At 37.9% G+C, this 23,662-nt stretch overlaps 1 protein-coding gene across 3 annotated transcripts in view; it reads right to left on the reverse strand.

Annotated features, from left to right (window-relative positions):
• The window catches only part of LOC131045309 (uncharacterized), a 366,281-nt gene that overhangs the window by 334,743 nt on the left and 7,876 nt on the right, over positions 1–23,662 (reverse strand). For all 3 annotated transcript variants that reach the window (XM_057978877.2, XM_057978878.2, XM_059217093.1), the window contains exons 3-5: positions 3,786–3,859; positions 3,571–3,604; positions 3,297–3,355 (exon numbers count right to left, since the gene is read on the reverse strand). In XM_057978877.2, coding sequence (XP_057834860.1) covers positions 3,297–3,355; positions 3,571–3,604; positions 3,786–3,859 — 167 coding nt within the window. The remainder of the gene's footprint in view (positions 1–3,296; positions 3,356–3,570; positions 3,605–3,785; positions 3,860–23,662) is intronic.

A 23,662-nucleotide genomic window follows, 5' to 3' on the forward strand; every position in this document is an offset into this window, starting at 1 on the left:
TTGTTTCAAGTGTCAAGAGGCATATTAAAGCAAGATCGAATTTCTCCATTTGGGCACCAATTCAATTCGCATTTCAGAGCAGAAATTCGCATCTAACCTAATCAGAAGAGCAGAATAAGATGTTGTGAGTGCAAATTGTATTGGTGAAGCTTAGGCACTTAATCTTTACTTATACCTTTCTAAAACCCGCCAAGGAGAAAAATGTTTGTGTCGGCTACCTTTTGAGGGGAAATCAAAAAATTCAAAAATAAAATAAATTCCAAGCCTGCCAACCTGAGTAAACATTTAATTAATTCATTTTCTAGCCACAAGAAAGAGTGCAAGTCGGCCTATGGAGGGGGTTTGATTTCAGGGGTTAAGATGCCTATAAAATTAGATCAGATTTCTTAATTTTAACACCAATTCAATCTAATTCAAGGACAAACAAAGAGGAGCAGACTTGAGTTACAGATTTCAAGCAATTTTCTTATCATTTGCCTTAATTTAGAAGTGAATCTCATCAATTTACAGGGCAAACTTAAAATCAGACCTGGAGTGAACTTGTCAAGGCAGATTTGTGCAAACTTTGGAAAACATTTTTACCAATTACTCTTGAAAAACTAAATTAGAAAAATTTCATGATTTTCAGGTGGTAAATGTCAACTTAGAAAGGATTCCAAAAAGGTGAAGATGCCAATTACACTTGAAAAACTAAGTATCCCGTGCATTTTGTTTTTGATTTAAAAAAAGCAGGTTTTGAGGGGACCCGAAACCCCTAACAACAGGTTTTGAAGGGACCCAAAACCCTCAGATTTTCCCAAGATCTAGAACCCACAATACTACATTGCCAAAGAGTACAAACATTGAAAATCAGCAGCCCAAACACAACAGAATTGACAAACGCCAGCCTAACACCAGCACAACCACAATCAGAAAGAGCCAGCCAAACAAACAATAGATAGGCAGTACAAATCAGGCTGGCCACACTAACAAAGCTACAACCTTAAACTATAGCTCTTAAAAGAAAAGGACGAAGGTTTTACCGACTCCCTCAACTGAACAACAAGGATATTCTCGGCTCCCTTAACCTGTGACAAAAACTTCAAGCAGCCCAAAACTAGCCCAGACCTTAACCAAAAACAACCACAATCTATACTGTGCCCTTGAAAACTGTCAGCATCCAGCTAGACAAGGAAACACAAAAAACGCATTAAAAGTTGAACAGAAACATGGGGGATTAGAAAGACCCCACGACTCCCACAACCTAAGGATTTTACAAGGCTCCCACAAGCCGATATGGGTTTTGAACTAGCTCCCAAAACCAACAACATGATGGGTTTTGAAAGGGATCCCAAAACACACGAGTTGAAGCCAATAGAGAGAAACCAGTTGAAAAATAGCTCCCCACCAGAAAAGCCCTTTTCCACCTCCATATGAAAAGGACCCACCTCCATAGGGTCCAAAGAGAAGCAAAAATCTAGCTGCACCTTCCAAGCACCGTTGAACCCCACAAGATCTAGGGGCAGAAAATCTGATCCACACCCTAGAGAACTGGGTTTTAAAAAGGCTCCCAAAACCTTCAAAAGAAACTGAGGCTTGCAGAAAACAGGCACCAAAGCAACAGACACTACCGAATTATCCACCTCCATAGAATAAAAATGGTAAGGAACAGTCAGTCTGGTGCATATAGCAGAACAATAACCAGCCTCCGAAAACAGGCTAACAAACACCCTTAAAAAGCTCCATCTAGCAATACCAACCAGCCACTCCTTCCCCCCACAAAGACACCAAACACCTCAATAGAATAAGCACAGAGGGGCAGAAGAGAGCAAGAAAGCCACTCTCAAACCAAAACCAACTGCATACTCTCAAAAATAAAGAGAGCCATAACAACAACAAGGACCCACAAAAAAAGAATCAAACTACAGATGCATAGGGTCCACAGAGAAAACAAGGGAGAAATCCCCACTTTAGCCAACAAAGATCCACAGGCAACAGGCCCAGAAAAGTGATCTTCAGAAAAGGAACATGGCCACCAAAGATCCAAGTCGTAGCACTCCCCCAGACAAGAGCCGACATGGGGGACAAAGCCACCATAAAACCCCACAGAGCAAGAGATAGCCAAACAAACATTCCTAACAAAAGGAAACAACAGCCAAACCCAAATGAACAGGGTGAAAGATATGCGAGATCTCCACAACCCAGAATCCCAAGAACATCTCGATCAAAAGGCCATCTCCAATGGCAGGTCTCACCAACAATGAGGGGCACCAGGCAACGGCGTCAGCAACAAAAACCTTTCCCGCAAGAGCCATATCCTGCGAAACTCACCTCCACACTCCCGGTTGAGCAGAGCAATACTAGCCCAGGGCAGAGAAGAGGGAGCCCCGTGCGGGAAAAGGACGAGCAAAAGGAGCGCCTTCACCAAAAAGAGCCAGGCAAAGAGCCTGATCCACGCCTACAGCTCCATCACCATCTCCATCTTCTCCATCCTCCTTATCCCTTGCATTTTGTTTCTGATTGATAACTAAGGAATTTAATTTGGGATGCCCAAAAGTGTCCCTATGGGCTCGAAAGATTGGACACACAACTCAGTTGCAAAACATAACCAAAAGAGTACATCAGCTAGTCAAGTCGAGAAATTGCTACTACATCTTGAAAGGATAATTGAAAAAGATGTACTAGCTAAAACATAACCTAAGGCAGAAAAATATACATAATATCACCAGATGACAGATATCATAACTAAACATAAGAAGACCAAAAGAACACACATGAAATTGGGCCTGTGATAGGTTAGCAGTTCAAGCTGCTCACATATTGTTGTCCATGCCATAGTTCACATGCTTGGACTACATTCCTTACTTATCAATCAGAAACAAAATGCAAGGGATACTTAGTTTTTCAAGGCTACTTACTCATTATCCTCTACTTTTTTAAATTCTAAGCAGAAGCACAGTACACAAATTATGAACATTTCACTTGCAAAAATAAGAGGCTTCTGAAAACCATATGGCAGATATCTAAAAGAAGACGTGTAATCACATAAGATTAATCAATGTATACCAAAAAATAAAATTTTCAATAACCTCTACAAAAGCATATCCTACAAATGGTCCATGTATTTCATTCTAGTAAATCATCCAATCATTTCTCTATGAAGTAAACAATAGTAAGTCTAATGGCTAATCAGTACAAGCAAACTTTGATATGAAGCCAAAAATCACCGAGATATATCTCAATATATCCTATTATTGTTGCATGATACCTTGTGCATTAATACATGTACACAACTTACTCAAAACTAAAACACCAACCTAGTCATCATCTTATATCGATTGATGTACTCCTCCCCATATCCACGTCGTTCCATGAGCTGTGATTCAAAACATTACAAAACAAACCTTAACGGAAGTTTTGAAGGCTTTCACAGAATAAAAGGTTTCATATGACTATTCCTTACTTGATAGTTGTGTTAATTTATTCAAAGTATTTTTCTCGAAAGGTGAAAACTAGGAAGTATTTTTTAAGAGCACTATTTATATGAAATTTCATAGTACATAACATGAATAAGAGCGATAGGGCGCATACTTTAAACAGATTAGCTTCCAGATCTGACTGGGATCTGCGAAAAATTCCCGAAGAGAGGTGAATATTGCATTAGGAACAACTTGGTGTAGAATCACCAACCCACATGTAAATCCATTGAATCCTTGTTACTTGGAAAAATCATTTTTAGTACCCAAGAAAATTACAATGAAACAAATGAAAACAAAAGAAAAAAAGATAATGGAGGAATGACATACACATCGAGAAGACTGTTGTCTACTAGTAGTTTCTTCAACTCCAAAGCAATTTTAATGGCAACATGATTAGGGATCTGAAATACAGTAAATCTCCCATTTAAAATTTGAAACCTGAAATGTTGCAATGAAATTTACTTAACGCCTTTGTTATCCTAAGCAAAACGCAAGCAAAATTTTCTAATTGAATATATTTGGTTTTTTTTAAAGATATAAAATGTGTGTTTTTTTTTAGATATAAAATGTATGCTGCAATAAGTTGCAAAAAATTAACATCTTCAAATAAAAGCTGTACCTTAAGTGCTATGCTCAAAAAAAAGGACATGAACTTGAAGTTTAAGAGAATTTTCAATTCATGTAGGATAACTTTATTGTATTTAACAAAGTAAATGACAAAGCCACAAAAAGAATGTAATAATCATGACAATATTCTATAAAGAACATGATCAATGAAAAGCTCTATTTGTGTCCTTATAGTCTTTTTCTGCTTTAAAATCAGTTAGGGTCATTTATTGCTTCTAGTCAATTCAAGCAGAGCTCTTATATCTTTGTAATAGTTGCTAGTTGATTTCAATACAGAAATTTGAACCTATCAAAAAGGGAAAAGCTCTACTTGCGCCTTTAGTGTATCTGTGGTGCATCATTGTTAAATATACTTTTCTAAATCAAATGCATGTCTAATATTAAGTAAATCATCTTGGCCCATCTTTCAAGAATAATTATTCACAAGAACCCATCTTTCAAGAATAATTATTCACAAGAACCCATCTTTAAACCTATCATGAACCAGCTGGCACTCGTTCCAACAGCTTACGTTCACAGGGATGAAGCAGGGACATTGAAAATCACAAACTTGGCCATCAAATAGGATTAAATTGATTAATTGTTACTCCCTACACTTGCACCTGGTAGCCAGAACTTCTTGAGAGGTCACACATCCACATTAATGAACAAGAGATTTTCAAAGTCCATGAGATAGATTAACAAAACTTCCAGAAAAAACTGTGCATATTTAATTTTTATCGAATTCCATGATCCCTCATCAACACAGTGAGATGAAATGATAAGAGGATTGTTAGCTTTTTAAAAACCATGAGATGCCATGTAAAGACACAAAAATCAACATAAACTAAGGTTACAGGTAAATAATTAGTTAAGAATGAATTAATTTAAATGATTATGGGATAAATTAATGTAACACAAAAGAAAGACAATAGTAGAAATTAAGCCACAGATGTAACATCCTTTATAACATAACTGTAAGAAGGCTAATAAACGAGGGAAAGGAGAGAGAATAAGGAAGTGAAGAGGATGGGGGAAGATGTGGGATATAGAGAAAAGGGTCGTTGGTGGTTGGGAGGAAAGCAAAAGTTAGCAAAATAACAAGAAAATTCCAGTACAACAGAAAACATTTCAGATTACGGGCATGGCAAGGGAGCAAGGTGTGTATATATCTTAGTTTGGAAACTCACCGAGTACTCCCTGTTAATGCATGGTAGCTTCGGTAAGATAAATGATTGAATGAGAGATAAATGAAGTCTCTCATTCAATCATTTATCCTATCGATAAACTATCAGGAAAACTTCAAGCTATTTCATTTGATGATCATTCCTCATTTGTATATATCCAATCTACAATATCGATAATCATATCATAGCATGGTATATCGGTTTGCATTATAACTGTGATCACCGATGATTATCGGGTTAACCATGTATCCCGATTTATATCGGATATCTTCTAAGCAGCAAACAAATAATGATTATCGAGTTGTTATCGGGTGGCAAAGTATGCACCGTTTAACATATAACTATTAGTTAGTGATTGGTGTCGGTTAACTTAGACACCGATTGACATCGGTTAATATGCCACGCAAACACCGATTGACATCGGTTAAACATACCACATGAATACCGGTTGGCATGAAATGCTAAGTTACGTAGACCCCGATTAGTATTGGGCTGGTGATTAATATAAACACTTATTGATAGTTATATATCAAAGGGTGCGATCAAGTAGCGTCTTGATCGGTCATGTCCATAAGACATGACCGGTCAAGGCACTGCTTGATCCTCCCCTCTTGCATATATATATCAATCGATATTTGTGAAGAGGATATTGAAATCGATAAATACTCCTCTCACCTGCCATACAAAAGAAGATAGTCAGAGTTATAATATAAATAGATAATACATAGATAGAGAGAATACAAATTAGAATACATCTTGTATATTGAATTGAAAATTGAACATCATTTACACTCCCTAAGTTGCCGAGTACTCTCTATTTTTTTCGCTGGACAATTTTTTACAAGTTTATCTCTCGAGTTTTTACAAACATAGTAAAAATGCGGATGAAAATGCCTATGTGGGTAAAACGCTGGTTAAAACATGTTTTTGTGATGAAGCCGTGCATTTTCTCTTCCAAGACATCAATTCTTAATGTAATACATTTTGTAATTGTATTTTGCAAAAAAAAAAAAAAACTCAAAAGAAATTTTAATTATTAGTACTTTCTAAGTTGCTGAGTTTTTGCCGAGTTTTCGTCGAGTTTTTGCCGAGATTTTGCTGAGTCAAAAATTTTGGGCTCGCCCAATACTCTCCAAGTCTAAGTCTATGAACTATCGTATATATATTCCAAGAACAAGAAAATGATTAAAAATTTATAGCTTTTAAATTTTTAATCTGCATAATTGAGCATCATTAAACATTCTAAAGACCTGTATCAGAATTTGGAAGTCACAAATATAAGCATTGAATAGTGAACAATGAAAAAATTTGATGATTATATTATCATGAAAATAATTATAATAGAATCCCTTCTCAAATGACAAAAAGAAAATAAGGAAATATAAGAAACTTACATAGGCACCTATTTTAATGAATTTTGAAGCGTCTTGAGGTTACCCAGTCATCTTTGGCATAGCATATAAGATAACCTAGTGACTCATTAAGTATTCACGAGTTTTTACATTGGCCGAGTACTCCCAAATAAATCTCAAAATTCATGTTGCCTGAGTTTCCAGTAACTCACAATGTCCAAACTAAGCAAGACTCACTAAAACATGGCTAGTCCATGCGAGAAACTCACAAACAAACAGCTGATGCATGAACTTGTTTTTATTAAAATAATATTGTAAGATTTAGTTATAACGGTTAATTAAGTTGTTAGGAAAGACTTTAGGAATATTCTTTATTCTTTTAGTTGTCATTTGCTTTTCTTAGTTGTCGATCTTATCCTTATCAGATAAATCATTTGTAACTCTTACTTAAGGAGATTTTCACTCCTTTGTTAATAGCGAATATCTTTGTAACCATTCTCTATCATTACTTTTCGTTATATGGTATCAAAGCTTGGGTTTTACACAAACCTCGAGATTGGTGAATACAATTGGGTGTTTGTGTTCGTGACAAAGAATTTACCAAAGGATGTTGTACAAATACATACAAGGGTTTTTCGCTGAATTTTTATAACAAATTCATGGCTCTATTTTCTGCAATTTTTTGGCGAGTAATTTCAACAAAAATTCATGAGTTTCTTCAACTGCAAATAGCAAGCAAGGTTTTCTAGAAGTTTTTTGAACGATTTTTTTAAAAATCATGGGTTTTTTAAATTATACAAATCATGGTTGGATTTATATAAGAACTCGCATCATTCTTTTTGGAAATAAAAGATTTTATCCTATAAAAATCGTAGCACAGTTTTTTGCAAATCACCAACTATTTTATGGGAGAATCATGTTTGTTTTCAATAAAATCGTGACTTCTTTTGTAGCAGAGAATTGTGCCAAGGTTGAAATTTTCTTTTTACGATTTTTAAAAATTAAAAAATAAAATCGAGGTGATTTGTTGTTTGTTTAAACCCATAGTGACCTAGAACAAGCACAATGGATTTGCAAAAAAATTCAACGAGATTTGGCTACTCTTTTAAACAAAATTCATTGATTTAAGGCATTGTCAAGGGTTATTATCTGGTTTTATAGCATTGTCAACCAATTTTCACCATTTTTTGGCAATCTTTTCACAAAATCATGGGCTTTTTCTTAGTTTTTCAGCCATTGAAAATTTGCACCTACAGTTTTTTGCAATTTTCCAAAATTGTTTTGAAGTTTTGTTTACAAAAATCAACAATATCGTTTCCAGCTAGGGGTTTGAAAAAAATTTCCAAAACTTTTCTTTCTCTTTCAACGAGTTTGTTTGTTTTCCATAATTTCAAATTGCAAGAGATGGCTCCATTGACCAACCTCATGTTGGAAGGCAGTCAAAGTTTCACAAAAAAAATTATAACACCTAGAAATAGAAGATGCTCACTATCTTTGAATACAAATCCCTTGATCAGATCATTCTCGGGACTAAAACCCGGCCAATGGTTGTGGGTAAAGGCCAAGACAAGTTCGATGAGCATAGTCATAAAGTTGTTATGTTCATTAAACCATCAATGACAAATGAAATGCTTCTAAAGATTCCTTTAGGTGAATCTTCTACGAAAATTTGAAAACACCTTTGAGATCTACACAATACGTCAAATAAAGAGAGGGTCTTCTTCTTGAAGAATATGTTATTCTTGATCATGATGGACGAGAAAATGTCTTTGCAAGATAATTTGATGAAGATCAAAGACATTCGTGATCAATTAGCAACTATTGGTGTAATGTCCCCACTTTAGCAGTTGACCAAGTGTATGTGCATTAGCCTATCTCTACATGGTCCCGAGGGCTAACAAAGGGTTTAAGGAGATCCTAGAGTGTTTAGCCCTAGTCATTTCCACTTTGGGCCAAACGGAGTTGATTTACTTAGTTTCAGGCATACTTACTATTTTTAGTAAGTCAGCAAGACACAACGGAGGCTAGTTTTTGTGATTGGATTCGATACTCCTCGGCGAGAGCTTTTTGACGAGCTATCACTCGCGCTATTCGGAGTCCGATTGCTAATATATTTTAATGCCTGAAGTGTTATTAAAGTAACATTTAATTTAATTGTAAAATATTAAAGTGTTACTTTAATATTTATTTTATGGGGATGTGTGCAAATCAAAGGGGCACCCAAGGGAGACATAAGTGAATATTTTAATATGTTTTATATTGCACATCTTTTATCCCACATTGCTCAAGTGAGTTGGGTCGACCCTTGAAGAAAGAATAAAAGGAAGCTTTTGTGGCTTCATTTAGCATGTTGAATATGAGAAGAAATTGATGTGCGAGTTGCAAATCCATTCTTGGCATTAGAGGACATCTATCCTCTCTTGTGACATTTTAGACGTCATTCCCTTGGGGTTTGGCCTTTGGAATCCATTGCTATCAGCTTCATTAACAAGCAGATTGGGTGCATCGCTAGCTACAGGCAAATTTGGTGTTTTGCTCATACCTTCTCCACTTCTTGACCAATGCTTATGCCATTCTGAAGGGATGAATTTATGAAGATATTGGACTGATTGAAGACTAATTAATATTGTGGCAGCACTGTAGCGCAGCACTATTCACGCTACTGTAGCGCGGCACCATTCACGTTACTGTAGCACGGCACTATTCATGTTACTGTAGCAGCAAGATGGGAAGTCATTGCTGGAATATTATGTCAAAAATGCTGGAGTATTTAGTGAGTTGAAAAATCTGCTATGTATTTGATTTTAATAATTCTGGAAATAATATCATGTCAGCAGTAGTTCAATCTTCATGTTGCATATTATTGTAATTTCCTTCTAGATCATGTTATGTGATTTCAAATCTATGCAAAGACTTAAAAACAAACAAACATTTCATTTCCGAAGCTATAAGGGGATTTAAACATTAAACGAAGGAATAAAGAGTTGGATGCAAGCTGTTTGACTAAAATCCTATCAGCAGTTGGTTTAGTTTTTGGGCATTCTAGGGTGTCCATTACAATTGGTTACATGATAATAGAAGACATGGTGGTCATAATTCTTAAAAGCTTACCACAATCCTATGAGCATTTCATAGAAACACTCGACATCATTTATACCATTATTGACATACAATTCCATGATTTGTGCATCAAACTCTTGCAACAAGACAAATGGATGAAGCAATTTGGTAGCAGCAGTGATTCACCAAGTACGGAATAGGCCTTCGCAGCCAAAGATAAGGATAAAGGCAAGTAGCCTAAAAAAAAGGTCAAGAACATAACATATATACTTCAAAATATCTGAAAACTATCACAAAACACACAAAATTCATAAAACTGCTTTTACTAAGTGTTGTTATTGAAATGGCAATTGATTGTTTAACAACGGAGAGGAAACTCCTTAAATAAGCAATTACAAAAGATCTTTCTAAACCAAAAACGATCAAGAAAAAAAAACAATAAAAGAAAGTTACTAAAACTAACTAAAGTACATAACTGACTGTTACATGCTAAATATCAACAAACAGAAACGATCAAGAAAAAAAACAATAAAAGAAAGTTACAAAAACTAACTAAAGTACATAAATGACCATTATATGCTTAATATCAACAATATTACTTTAATACCCTCACTTAATGGTCATTCTACTAACTACACCAAGTTGCTCCCTAAAGTTTACAAACTTGTTTGCGCTCAAAGACTTGGTTAGAATGTTGCAGTCTAATCCTCAATTGGAACATATTGCAATATCACATATCCATCTTCAACAAGTTGTCATATGAAGTGACAATGGGGTTCTACATGTTTTGTTCGATTGTGGAAGATTGGATTCTTGGCAAGCTTTAGCACCCCTTGGTTGTCATAGAACAAGCCTGAAAGCCCTGCTTGACTCATTTTCATGTCAGAACGCATCCTTCGAAGCCACACTACCTCACATATTGCTTTAATAGTTCTTCAATACTTTGCTTTTGTCAAGGAAAGAGTTATTGCCTGCTACTTCTTACTAGTCCATGTGACTACACTAGTGCCAAGATTGAAAACATACCCTAGAGTAGACTTTTTGATCAACAAAACCTATCCAATCTAAATCCGTAAAACCAATCAGCTAGGGATCTTTTCTTTTGTTATACAAAATGCCAAAGTATAGTGTCCCTTTCACATATCTCAGTACGCACTTAGCTACAACCCATTGTTCTGCCTTAGGGGTTGTCATGAAGCTAAAGATTAAACGCACGATATAACTTAGAACAGGTCTAGTGGCTGTAAGATAGATGAGGCGCCAGCTAGTTGCCTAGATGTTGATTCATTCACCATTGATGAGTCTGACTTGGCTAATAGTTTTAGCCCTTTCTCCATAGGTGTAGATGAGACTTTACAATTACTCATCCTAAACTTGTCCAGCAAACTCCTAGCATACTTCGACTAAGAAATGAAAATGTCGCCACCTACTGCCAAACCTCCACACCAATACAACAAAGCAAAAGACCCAAATTGGTCATATCAAAAGCCTAACACAAATTCAGTTTGATCTGCTTGTTGTGACCTTTTCACACATCACCCCATTGCAAATGGCGACCCCCAGTTTGTGCTTTCTAGGGCTCTTAGTCGCCAATCTTTGAAAGTCTGAGGCTAGAGTTTCCACGTGGTTATCAAAGTCAATTAGGGAGTCAATCATCATAATAGTGTTTGGACACCTTCAAAGTGCTTAGAGGACCCGAGGGACGAAAAACGCAACTGCTTAGGGTCAATTATGACAAATTCCTATTTTTGTGGGATTCTGCTTTTTTGCTTTTTGCTTTTTCATTTTTGGCATTTTGGGACCAATCCAGGTAATAGCTTTTTCGCCTGCTTTTTTGCTTTTTGTTTTTTCAACTTATTGAAAGTTGACCTAGGATTGGGTCACTCAAGTCATGGCAACATGGTTCCTGTATTCGAAATGAAAATTTTTTATCTCCGAGTATGAAAAGCGAGGGAAAATCGTATGGGTCAGGCGTTGATCCAGAGGTTCCAAACAAATATGGCGATGAGCAAGAAATCCTCTAGTGTGTTAATGGCTAAAATGTAAGGCAAAATTCGCTCATGGAGAAAGCAATGTCTCAGACCATAACAAATTTTGCCAAGGCATAATGGAAAATGTCCCAAGGAATGATGAACTCCACCCAAGTTTGAAGTAAAATGGCATGGCAAAGGGTAAAGTCCGCCCAAGTCATAATGGAAATGTCCCAAGGAATGGTAAACTCCATCAAGCATAAAACAAAGATGGCATAACAATCCGCAAAGTCCGCCACCTCCCAAGCAAGAAATGTCTTGATGCCACCTAAAGTCCGCCAAGAGGAGGTAAAGTTCGGTGTGAGAAGGCATGAAGTTCCCCCCCCCCCCCCCGCAAAAAGAGAATTGGCTTGCCAAGGGTCCAAGGTCGCCAAGGAAAAGCAAGAATTGGCTTGCCAAGTGCTGAAGTCCACCCATGAGGGAGATGGTAGTGTCTTGTGCAATGGTCAACTCCGCCCAAGGCATGATTGGAAATATCCTAGCAAACGATGAAGTTTGCTTGGGAAAAGCACAAAATGTCCTAATAATGCATGAAATCCGCCGAACACTTAGCGTGAAGCACATCATGAATTCCGCCCAAGTTTGAGGTAAAATGGCATAGCAAAGGGTAAAGTCCACCCAAGCTCAAGGAAGGAAATGTCTTCAACAATAGCAAAGTCCACCCAACATAGCATGAGAACACATCAACTTCGCCATGCAACATAAAGGAAATGTCTTACCAAGGGCCCAAGTCCGCCAAGGTTAGAAGCTAAGTGGCATGAGATCATATGAAATCCGCCTAAGATAAATGGCATTGATACACTTAAACTCCACCCAAGAAAGGATAAACATGGCTTGACACCACATGAAGTCTACCATCTTGAAGTTGGAAATAGCATGACACCACATCAAGTCCGCCAAGATCATGAAAAAAAATGTCCCAACACATGGAAAACTCTGCCATGAATAAAGTTGACCAAGTTTTGAAAGTCAAAAAAAAAATTGCCCAACACTTAGCGAAATTTCTTAAAACACATGAAGAATCTAGAAGATTCCTTGCCAACACCCACAAGATGCAGACAAGGTGTGAAGTGGCGCCAAGAGTAAGAATAGAAACTTTCTTTCGAAATCTTTTGAACGGATTGAGTTGCCATTTTAAGGAAGATGAGAAGAGGACTAGGTTCAATGAATCCATGAAAGAATGTAAAGATGCTAAAAAGATCGAATTTTTCAACCTTATATCAGTTTCAACTTGTCATTTTCATTCTCATTCTTTCTCAAGTTCGAAAGTGAAAGGTCTCTCTCTCCCATGTTCAAGGAAGGAAGATTTTTCAAGGCAAGCAACAAGTGGATTTTTTTGAACCAAAGAAGGAATTAATCAAGAATTTTCAAAAGTGAAGGCATTTTTTCATCAAAGTATTCAGTCAAAAGTATAATTTCAAAGTTTAAAATCCAAGTTATTGAGTCATTGACTGATTCCCTTCATTCTTTTCTGTCTCAAAACACTTATTTTCGTGAATTTTACCAAGTGTTGAGCAGATTTCTTCCATTTTACAGTCTGAATTTTCACAGAATTTGTTTTCTTATGATAGGCTAAAGGTGAATTTTTTTCAAAATCAAGATTAAAATCTTAAAGTTTATTGAAAGTTGTTGAGACATGGACCAGCTAGGACTCGAACCTAGGACCTTCCATACGCTGCTGGAGTGCTCTACCACTGAGCTACTGGCCCCTCTTGGACCAGTCCTATTGTCCTCATTTTTGTTTCCAAAAATGAAGGACCACTACATGAAATTTTTGTGAAAAAATGAAAAAATTTACTCTATGGCACACTTCCCGAGGCAGAATTTCGACTAATTCTTGGACTGGCTTAATCCTCAGTCTATCCTCGAACTGCATTTCGAATTTTGTCGAATTCTGGGTTCGTTTGCTATGTCTTTCCTTCAATTTCGGGTTTTAAAATCCCAACTGCAGGTGGAGAATTTTCTTCCACTTGCAAGTTTTAACAATATTCATTCTTTTGGTCTTTGTAGGGGAATTTTTGACTTATTACATGTGCACTTTTATTTAAAAGATGTTACTTGTAATTTGTTTTAAATTTCCCCTTTGTCGTTTTTATCTTTTTTATTGTTTTTTGGTCTTGTTTAGTTAAAATAGGGATTTTTTGGCTCAATTACAAGTAAACTTGCAGTTTGGTCTAAAAACCCCTACTTTAATGGTTTTTACATGTAATGGGGATTTTAAATCCCCATTACATATGTGCAAGCACTTCTAACTTGTTGTAGGGATTTTATTTCCCTCTTACAAGTAATTAAAACTTGTATTCCTTTCCAAAAAACTCGATTTTGCCTTGCAAGTGCATTTTCGACAATTTTAAACTTGTTATTTGGATTAAAAATCCCGATATTGCCTTGTAAGTGGAAAAAGTGAAATTGAAACTTGTTATTCTTTCCCAAAAACCCAATTTTCATTCCCTTATGCAAAATCGAACTTATCATTTATTCCAAAAAACCCGAATTGCAAGGAAAAACGGTTTTTGAACATTTCAAGGCAATTTTTGTGGAGAAATTGTTGGAGGAGGAAGGCGTTTTGGCTTGCATCCTATTTTCATGCATTCTTGGACACCTTTCACGCCATATGGAGGTGGCATTGACTGGTTTTTCACCCTAAATCAGCAATCACGTTTTTCTTTAATGCCACATTTTGGTTGATTAAATCTCCAACAAGCTGCAATCTCCTAAATCGTTTTGCCCTCTCTCACCTTGGCGTGGAGTTTGGGAGGAGTTTTGAGCTATTTAATGATGCCGTTGAAGATGCTTTTGGTGGCCACGTTTTTCTCCACGTGATTCCTTTGGCTGTGTTTTGCAAAAACTCGACACCATTTCTTCTACTCCTCCTTAGGCGTTTTGCTATAACCCTCTTGGGTGTGCTCTCATTGGCATTTTGCCCTCCAAATTTGGGATTGCTGCTACATTTATCAGTTTGGGGCATTTTTGCAAAAACATGTTAAGGGTTTGGCATTGCGGATTACTTCTATTTTTTGGTCTTCCTCCTCCTTTCCAAAAATTGGTTGCATTTTTGGACAAGCTTTTGCGTTTTCAAGAAAGGTATGTTCTCTTTCCTTTCTTTCCTTTTGTTTGTTATTTTCTTCCTCTCTTAGTTTTCTTTCTTAGTTGCATTTTTGGCATGTGTTGTTCTTCCCCCAAAAATCGGTTTTTGTGAGAGAAATCTTCCCTTGTTATGCAATTTTTGAATTGCATTGTTCTTCCCATATTTTCGCTCTTCACTTGTATTCGAGATTTTTAATCTCGATTACAAGTTCGCTGGAAATTCTTGTTCTTCCCCTATGGTTAAGGAATTTAACCATATTTGGTTGAAATTCCAAGTTGAAAAGTGTGAAATACCCCTCCCTTGCAAATTCGGGTTTTGAAAACTGGATTACATGTTGAAGAGTTCTTCCCATTTTCATGAAAATGACTTTCCTGGATTTTCCTTTTTCTATCCATTCATGTTCCCCATATCCGCACTTTCCATTTCCGTCATTTCCCGCAAGTCAAAATCTCATTTTTCGTCCATTTCTCCATTTGCGAATTTACAAGTGTACTTGTATTCGGGTTTTAAAACCCCGATTACATGTATGTCCTTTCGAACTTGTATACTTGCGAAAATTCCCCCAAGATCCGAAATTGGTCAAAATCAAGATTTTCCCATTTCCATATATTTCTCCTCTTCCTCTCACAAAATCGTGAAGTTCTAGAATCGAAGTTATACCCATTTGGAGAAGGGAGAATGATATTTGCAGCTGACTATGATGTTGCCTTAACTCTTTTAAGTCTTCATCACAGTATTCCAGGTTCACAATCAATGTTAGATTTGCCGGCATCTCCAACTCCAAAGAAGATGAAATACAAATATGACAAATACCAGAAAGAGGTTGCACCTTCCCAGGTTTCTTCTCCTTTGGACCGCATCAGAGACACGGAAATAGGGCACGTTGATATGTCGGAATTCGTCAAAAGGGTAGAAGATCCACAGGATAATAACTTGCAGCGGCTGTTAGACAGCCATATCCACCATGCATCTTCTTTCCTGGTGGCTGCCCTAGAACCTGAGTTCGTTCTTGCATGTGCCCATCATTTTGACAAAGAGTCGAGAGTCATCAAAAATGATGATGGCGAAGCTATAATCCATCTTGATGCAGATACAATCGAGAAAGTCTTCAAAATACCTCCTACACCTGTTTATATGGAAATCTCCAAAGAAAGTGCAGCGGAGTATTATGTGAAGAGGGAAAAAGATTGCAAGCGACACATAAATAGGTGGATCCAAGAGCCACGGGCCTCCTTCTCAAGGTGGGCGAAGTTGTACCGCTGCGATTTCAAATGGGAGATAGGAGACACCATCACTCTTCTCAGCAGGATGATGGGCCTTGAGCATTCCAATGTCTTTGAGCCATGGATGTACCAGTTCATCATGTTCATACGGCAGTCCCATCACATTTCATGGGGAGAAGTCATCAGCGATGCCTTGTGCAAACAACTTGCAGCAATTCCTACCACCATGACCTTTTTATTGAATTCATATTTGATATATTTGGCAGCATCACTTAGACACTTTCCAAGTCTTTCTACCAAGGGTGATCGCTCACTTATACCAGTTTGCGAATATTATGACTAGTTGCCATTGAGACCCAGCAGACTGCATTTCAGAAGAGTCCAAGATGCATTCTTCGGATATTTCATGTGTCAGTTTGAAGAAATCTCAGGAACAAGAGAGTATTAGATCAGGCATGGGATAAGGTGTGTGAGTATGGATGTTTGTTTCTGCAGTTTCCCACCTTCACCTATATGAGGATCCGATGCTATGATGGTCAGCCATACATGCTTCCCAGATACCCAACTGATCAGATCATTCTTATGGAGTTGGGAAGACGGATCATGGCTGTTCACACTTTTCAGTCTGCTAGGCACAAGGTTGGAATGGGGATCTCTACCACAAGCCCATTGAAAATCGGTCGATATTCCCTTGTCACATCTGTGAAGGCTAAGGCCATGGAGACTGAATTGCAGGAAATCAAGCTCAAAAGGTTTAAACCTAGAGCTGATTTTGATTATAGGGGTATGAAGGAGAAGATCAAGAAATCCTTTGTGCATGTTCATCGCATGGAAGACATTTGGGTAGATCTCTGCACAGAAGCCGAAATTCTGAAGATGGAATATTGCAGGCTCACTGTTGAGCAAATTGTTGATTTGAACTTGGCGGATATCCCACAAGGGATGATTGATGACAGGCATATACTTGATCCTGAATACATTTCACGGAGGGTTGAGGAAGCTCCACTTCCTTTGATCCAATGGTAACACAAGGAGTGCATATCCATCCTCGACAGATTTCAGCCTATCTTGGCCAACACCAACGCATGGCTAAAAGATAATGCTGTTAGACTTATAAAAATCAAGGTTGGTAAAGAAGATGATTCTACGAGGCCTCTTGGACGGAAGTCTGAGATTCAGATTGACAATAAGGAGGGTGCTTCATCTTCGGGCACAAGGATCAAGTTGCGAGTCAGTCGTGCAGTAGTGCTTCCTCCTGAGGAGACAACTGTTCGTGGGATGGAAAAATCACGATTCCATGTACAGGTAATTGATCTAGATAATCCAGAAGACGGGCAGCAATCTGATGATGCTCCCAAATCTCCAGTTTCAGACTCGCCTCATGAGATCATTCCACCAGTTTCCATTGAGACGCCTCTTTCTCCTCCTGATTTACTTGTGGATGAATCTCCTCATAATGCAATTCCCATTTCAACATACGAGCCATCTCCTAATCATCAACAAGAGAGTGTGTTGAAAGTTCCTAAAAATATTCCTACTTGAATCCAATTATCAGAAATTGATACTTCCACTTCTGGTTTTGAAGAATTCATGAGGCAATCTTCATGCCCATTGGTAACTGAGCAAACCGTGGTCGCTGTCCAAACAGATACTCCCCCTAGGATGACCATGGTGATTCAAACAGAAACTACTTCTCCTTTGCCTACAGCTGCTAATGGAGGGGAGTTGATAACTTTGCCTCCACGGCTTAGTTCTTTCACCCCGAAAAGGAAGTAGCAAGAAATCTCACCTGATGCCTTTGACTATCAGCAACTGAAACAGACCAGATCCAAAGTTGCTAAGAAGGCGAAGACTATCTCCAGAGTAACTGTTGACAGTAACAAGATGAAGGTAGCTGAAATTGTGGAACCTATTGCACATAAGCCACTTGATGAAATGTCAGCTGCTGATTATAAGGTTACAAGGATAGAGTTGGAAAAACAGACGCATGAGGTCATTAAACATGATGCTCAGTTTTCTGTTGCTTCATTGGTGCAAAGATGTGATGAACTTCTAGCGAAGAAAGACAAGCTAGAAGAGGAAAACCGACAGCTTATGGCAGCCATTCATAAAATCACAAAACCTGCTACTGAAGGGAGTAACTCCGTAGGTTCTTCTGGTTCCCAAGAATCGATTCGTGGAGTGGAAAGGGCTGCTCAAAAGGTACAAGCACTGGATTCCTGGGTTGATCAGCTTCACGATCTATGTGCACAGGTAATGAAAGACATTTTCCAGATAATGTCTAAGTTGGAGACCATTGAGGAGAAAGTGGATAAGACTTCTAACACTTTCAAAAAGAATCTGGAAAGTGTTGAAAAAAGTTTGACAATCTGGCGTACCATGCCCCAACAACAGCTGAGTGTTCTACAAGAGCACGCCATCATCTCTTGGAAAACAAGACCCTTGTTCTTAAATCCCTCATTGAGGAGATCAGTGATGCAAGGAGATTTCGGGGTGAAGTTTTCCAAAATATTGTCTCACATTGTGAAAGGGCCTCTTGCAACATAGTAAGTCAGGATGGAGAGCTAATTCCAGAAGAAGAAGTTCTTGCTGATTTACAGATGAGGATTCATAATGAATGGAGGAGCGAACAATTCTCGGTCGCTTCAATTCAGACATTAATGAAACACCAAGTCTTTCTGCATGAAATCCAATCTATCCTGGATCAAAACAATTCTACACTCCTCCGGTGTCACGACACCATTGTGAAGACTATGGTTGTTGCCAAGAACACCCATGAACCAAATCCCGAGGAACTACAAACAAGCATCCAGAAATTTCAAGGATTTGTGTCTTCACAAAATGCAACTTAAGTGTTTTTCAACACTTAGTTGAATTTTCCCTCTTTTGTAATCTTTAGTTGTAATTTAGTTTTGACAAGTTATATGTAAAAGTATTTTTTGTAAAAAGCAAGTTACACATTACTTGCACTTTTGTAATTACATGTAAGGCAACTACAAGTTGTGTCCGATTAGGACTGTAGTTGGAATAACTCTTAGTTAGTTATTGAAGTCTCTGTTAGTTATTGAATGAGTCTTGGTGGTTGAGAGAATCTCTCAAGTTAGATATGATCCTCCCACCTTTTTCTCAAGGCTCCTCTTCTATAAATACTTGAGGGGTCTATTGTAATTTTTATCTTTTGGAAAGCAAGCAAAAACTCTGCCAAATTTACAGCAAGAAGTCTTTGAGCTTATGTATGTGAATTGAAGGTTTTGAAGAATAATAAAGAAGGATTACTCAAGTTTTGAGTCTTTGAGCTACATGTTTGAGTTTGAATCTTTTTATTTCTTCTATGCAAAGTGTTTCTAAAGGAGCTTAGTCCAATCTGATTTAAAGTCTTTGAGCTGCAAGTAGAGAAGATTAATTAAAATAGGTAAATCTCTAGAAGGAGCAGCAAGTCTTTGAGCTTGCGTCTATTCTTGAGGAAAAATTACTGTTTGATAAGAAATAGCAGCAAGTCTTTGAGCTTGCATTAGTTATTGTCTTTGTGTTGAAAGAATAGATTATTCCAGTCTTTGAGCTGTTATCTTTTATTCGTTGTAAAATTTAGTATAGCAAAAGGTAGATAGGACTTCACATAATCAAGTCTTTGAGTTTGATATTGCTGTCCCGTCCCGAAGGAAGTGACGGAAGTCTTTGCGCTTTCAGGAAACTTCATTTCCTTTCTCTTATTTCACTTGAAAGTGGTTACTGTTGTTCATATTCAATCGCTATTCTTTTCTGTGAAGAGAAAAGGATATTGTCTTTCTTGAAAAAAGAAGAAAGATTGTTGTCCCATCCTATTTTATTTCCAAAGTTTTAGTTAGATAGGGGGAGCCTTCCCTTAATTAGGAGAGTTTTTACTCGTGTGCTGTGGTTGAAACCACAATTTTGTATGTTTCCCTAAGTGTACAAAATTTTCAACCAACAAGTCCATCATCGGTCCGGGTGTGGCTTATTTCCAACACCAACACCCCCCCTTAAGCCACACATCTCGTGTGCTTGGGGCTCCTAGCCTGGACCTGGCTCTAATACCATGTTGAGACATGGACCAGCTAGGACTCAAACCTAGGACCTTCCATACACTGCTGGAGTGCTCTACGACTAAGCTACTGGTCCCTCTTGGACCAGTCCATCATCGGTGCGGGTGTGGCTTATTTCCAACACCAACAAAAGTAATATTCATTTTTCCATGTCTCTTTCAGGAAGTAGATGACCACTCAAGGAGGCTTTCGAGAAAGGTCCAAATGAAATTTGCAAACAAAGGAGTACAGCTTGAGTCCAAAATCACTTCAAAGTGGAAAAAGGTTGGCGACACCAACCTTGGCCATGTGGATTTCAAGGAATTCATAAGAAGAATGTACAAGCAAGATGGATATTTACCCACACTAATTGCTCAACGAATGATGAGGAATGGCATAGTCCAGGCAGCTAGATTTCCACCAGCCGTGGAATGCAATGAGCTGATTGCTGAATGTATAATGCACTATAATGTCCAAGAAAGGTAGATCATTGCACCGGACAGGAGAGTATTGGATCACCTTGGAAAATTGGCTATCCAAAAGGCATTCGAGATTCCAAGCTACACCCGAACCTCATTCAAAACCAAGGAAGAAACCACAAAAATTTATAAAGACCAGGTTGAACCTTGTATGACAACCGTAATAAGCTATGGCTGGAGAAGCCAAAAGCCACCTATAAAAAGATGCCAAAGAAGCTTCTTCACACTAATTTCAAGGAGGATTATGGGAACATTATTTTGCTACAGAGTAGAGTAATGGGCAGCCCTCAGGGTGCACCATTTGAGACTTTGATGTATTATTTTGTTGATGAGATTACTTCAAGGGTCAACATATTCAATTGGGCTAGGATAATCAGCAATAACCTAGATGAACTATCAGAGTCACTAATGGACTCAATCTCCCAGGATCACCTACAAAACCAAGATCAACCTTCTACATGAGAGCAACAGAGAGGATGAAATGCTGAAATGATACAATATGGATCAGCACTCCCTTGTACTAACTGAGCTGATATGAACTCATCTGAGTTAGCTCTAAATTAGCTCATAAGGGAGAGGTGAGTGTTGATTATATAGCAAAATGTGGGCACATAATTCCAAGAGGAATAATAACTCTCAAATAACCAATTTAGGTGGGAGTTGGGCCTACTTGAAAAATGTCCACAATGTGGCAAACCAACTGAGGTAGGGACAAACAAATGGTTATGGGGAGGTGGCAAATGAGTCCAAAAGAGGGTGTGACATTCAACCACCCAAATGTGGGTGTGAATAACACATGTAAATGTAGGACTAGGCCACGTGTCCTCATATAAACCATCCTAATATAACCTAAGTATGCTTAATAATGTGTAGGAAAAATAAATATAAAAACCTACACTAACACGAACAACTAAAAATTTTTGAAGAGGACAAGGTCCTTCCACATGAGTTCCTACATTATTTACCTTCTTGCTAGAAATTATAGATATTAGATACACAGGATTGATTTGCAAGGGTGTAGTAGGTAATGGTGAGAATGAATTCAAGGAATATGACTGTTAACCACAGCTGCAAGTTCATGAAAAATCCCATTTCAAATGAGTGAATGATGCATTTTTAATGTAAATCACTAGGATAATGCAAAGAGGAACTCATCAAAGGCTCACTCGGGAAGCCAAGGACTTGGTAAGCAAATTCGGGTCCCGGTTCATTCAGGATCCAAGATTCACGTATTTGAGAGTTCAGGGATTTACCAGATGCCCTTACAAACTTCCAATTTATCCCACCAATAGAATGATATTGCTTGAAATTCTCAAGCAATTGGAAACATATGAGGGCTTCCAAAGAGTAAAGCACAAGACTACAATTTCCTTTCCATTTTTTATTGGAAATATGTTGGAATCCTATTCAAAAGCACAAACAGCTGAAGGTGCAAGGCTGGACATGCAATGGTACTCATTCATCTTCTACTGATCCAGGGCTAATTTTGATCCCCACAATCACATTGGATTGGTAAATGGAGAGAAATACAGGCATAGGGTGGATATTGAAGACTTTTGGGCAAATGCTATAGATGAATTTGATATCAGGAAAAGGCTATGGTCAAGATTGCCTGTAAATTTGATCAGAACAACCGAGCTTTTCCATGTGCCTGACCAACTGGAGGATGATGGAGAATGCACTCAACCACACTATGATGAGAATAGGCCTCTTTCTCCAGTGAGATGGTCGGAACCAGAACTTGCAGATTTGGCCACCCACATGCGGCCAGTTGTCAAATATACACAAAGGTGGGTTGATCAGCAAGTGCAAGAGCTGAAACGAAGAAGTATGACTCTCACTTACAATTTGATGGGCGTAATGGAACCATAATCTTCTGATGGAGCATCTCAAAATGTTGGGCCACTTGAAAGTATTAATTCAAGAAAAAGAAAAGAAACAGCTGAAGGTTTTGCACAATCCAAAGGGAAGAAAGTTATAAATGGGGGGGCTGCTGAAAACAAACAGAGTTCAGAGCCATCCCATTTTGCCACATCCATAAATTTGAACGATGTATTAATTCTCGAGGATGAACCAATGCCTGAGGTGAAGATTCCTTCTCCGATTCATGAAAGAAATATAGAACCAATCCAACAAGAGCATCAAGAACCACCATCTCCTTCGATTACGGAGATAATCTAGTCAAAAAATGAGATGGATATCATGGACGAAGGATTCCACGAGGGAATGATTTCCGCTCTTCGAGGGGTTGAGGATGATCCGTGTGAAGAAAGTAATCAGGAAGAGGAAGGTATTGAACAGCCCACAATTCCTTATTGGTTAAAAGAAGATGAAAGTAAAGGCGCCTACGGAAGATCAAGAAGAAGATAACAGCTAATTTCTTGATTAGGTTGGGAAAGGTTGTAGTAAGGAAGACAGCCAAAAGGTTTTCCACAATTCAAAGGGACAAAACAGGTTGTCATTCAGTTCAGATTGTTGTGCCAAAAGTTGATAAGGCAAAGGAAGACATTACTCCTCAAGAGTATGAAATTACAACTATCAACTTAGGCCCAACCACCAAAGAACAAGAAGTTGAGGACTTGGATAATACGGTCATTTCCATCAACGCAAGATTAGAAAAAGAAATAGGAAAGAAAAGGAAGCTAAGCAGTTAAAGAAGTATATCCAACACTTGACCAAACCTATTGATCAAGGGGATGCACCAGCTCCTCCACTCTTGACTCTTCCACAGGAAACCATTGAAGATTTTGAAGAAAGAAAAGTAGCAGCTAGAAAAGCTAAGGAATGGATAGCAGATAACAATAATAAGGTTGTCACATTTGTGGAAAAGTTGATGTTGGCATATGGACAAACTTCTTCATTTCTCTCTAGAATGCAAGACATGTTAGAAATATGGGAAGATCTTCATGATATTCAAGATAGAATAATCCCATGCTTAAAGGTGTTGAAAGGAATTCCCAAGCAAGAATTAATAGATGGACAGGTGATTGCAGTTGGAGCTATATTTGATTTCAACACATGATATTGGGCATTAATTGCAAGAAGAAAAGTTCTGAAAAAGGTAAAGGTTGATAGCATTAGAGTTGAAGAGCAGATTAAGGAAATTCAAAACAAGATTTTCCTTGTGGCTGCTGATATA

Source organism: Cryptomeria japonica, chromosome 3 (genome assembly GCF_030272615.1).
Source record: "Cryptomeria japonica chromosome 3, Sugi_1.0, whole genome shotgun sequence".
Classification (NCBI taxonomy): domain Eukaryota; kingdom Viridiplantae; phylum Streptophyta; class Pinopsida; order Cupressales; family Cupressaceae; genus Cryptomeria; species Cryptomeria japonica.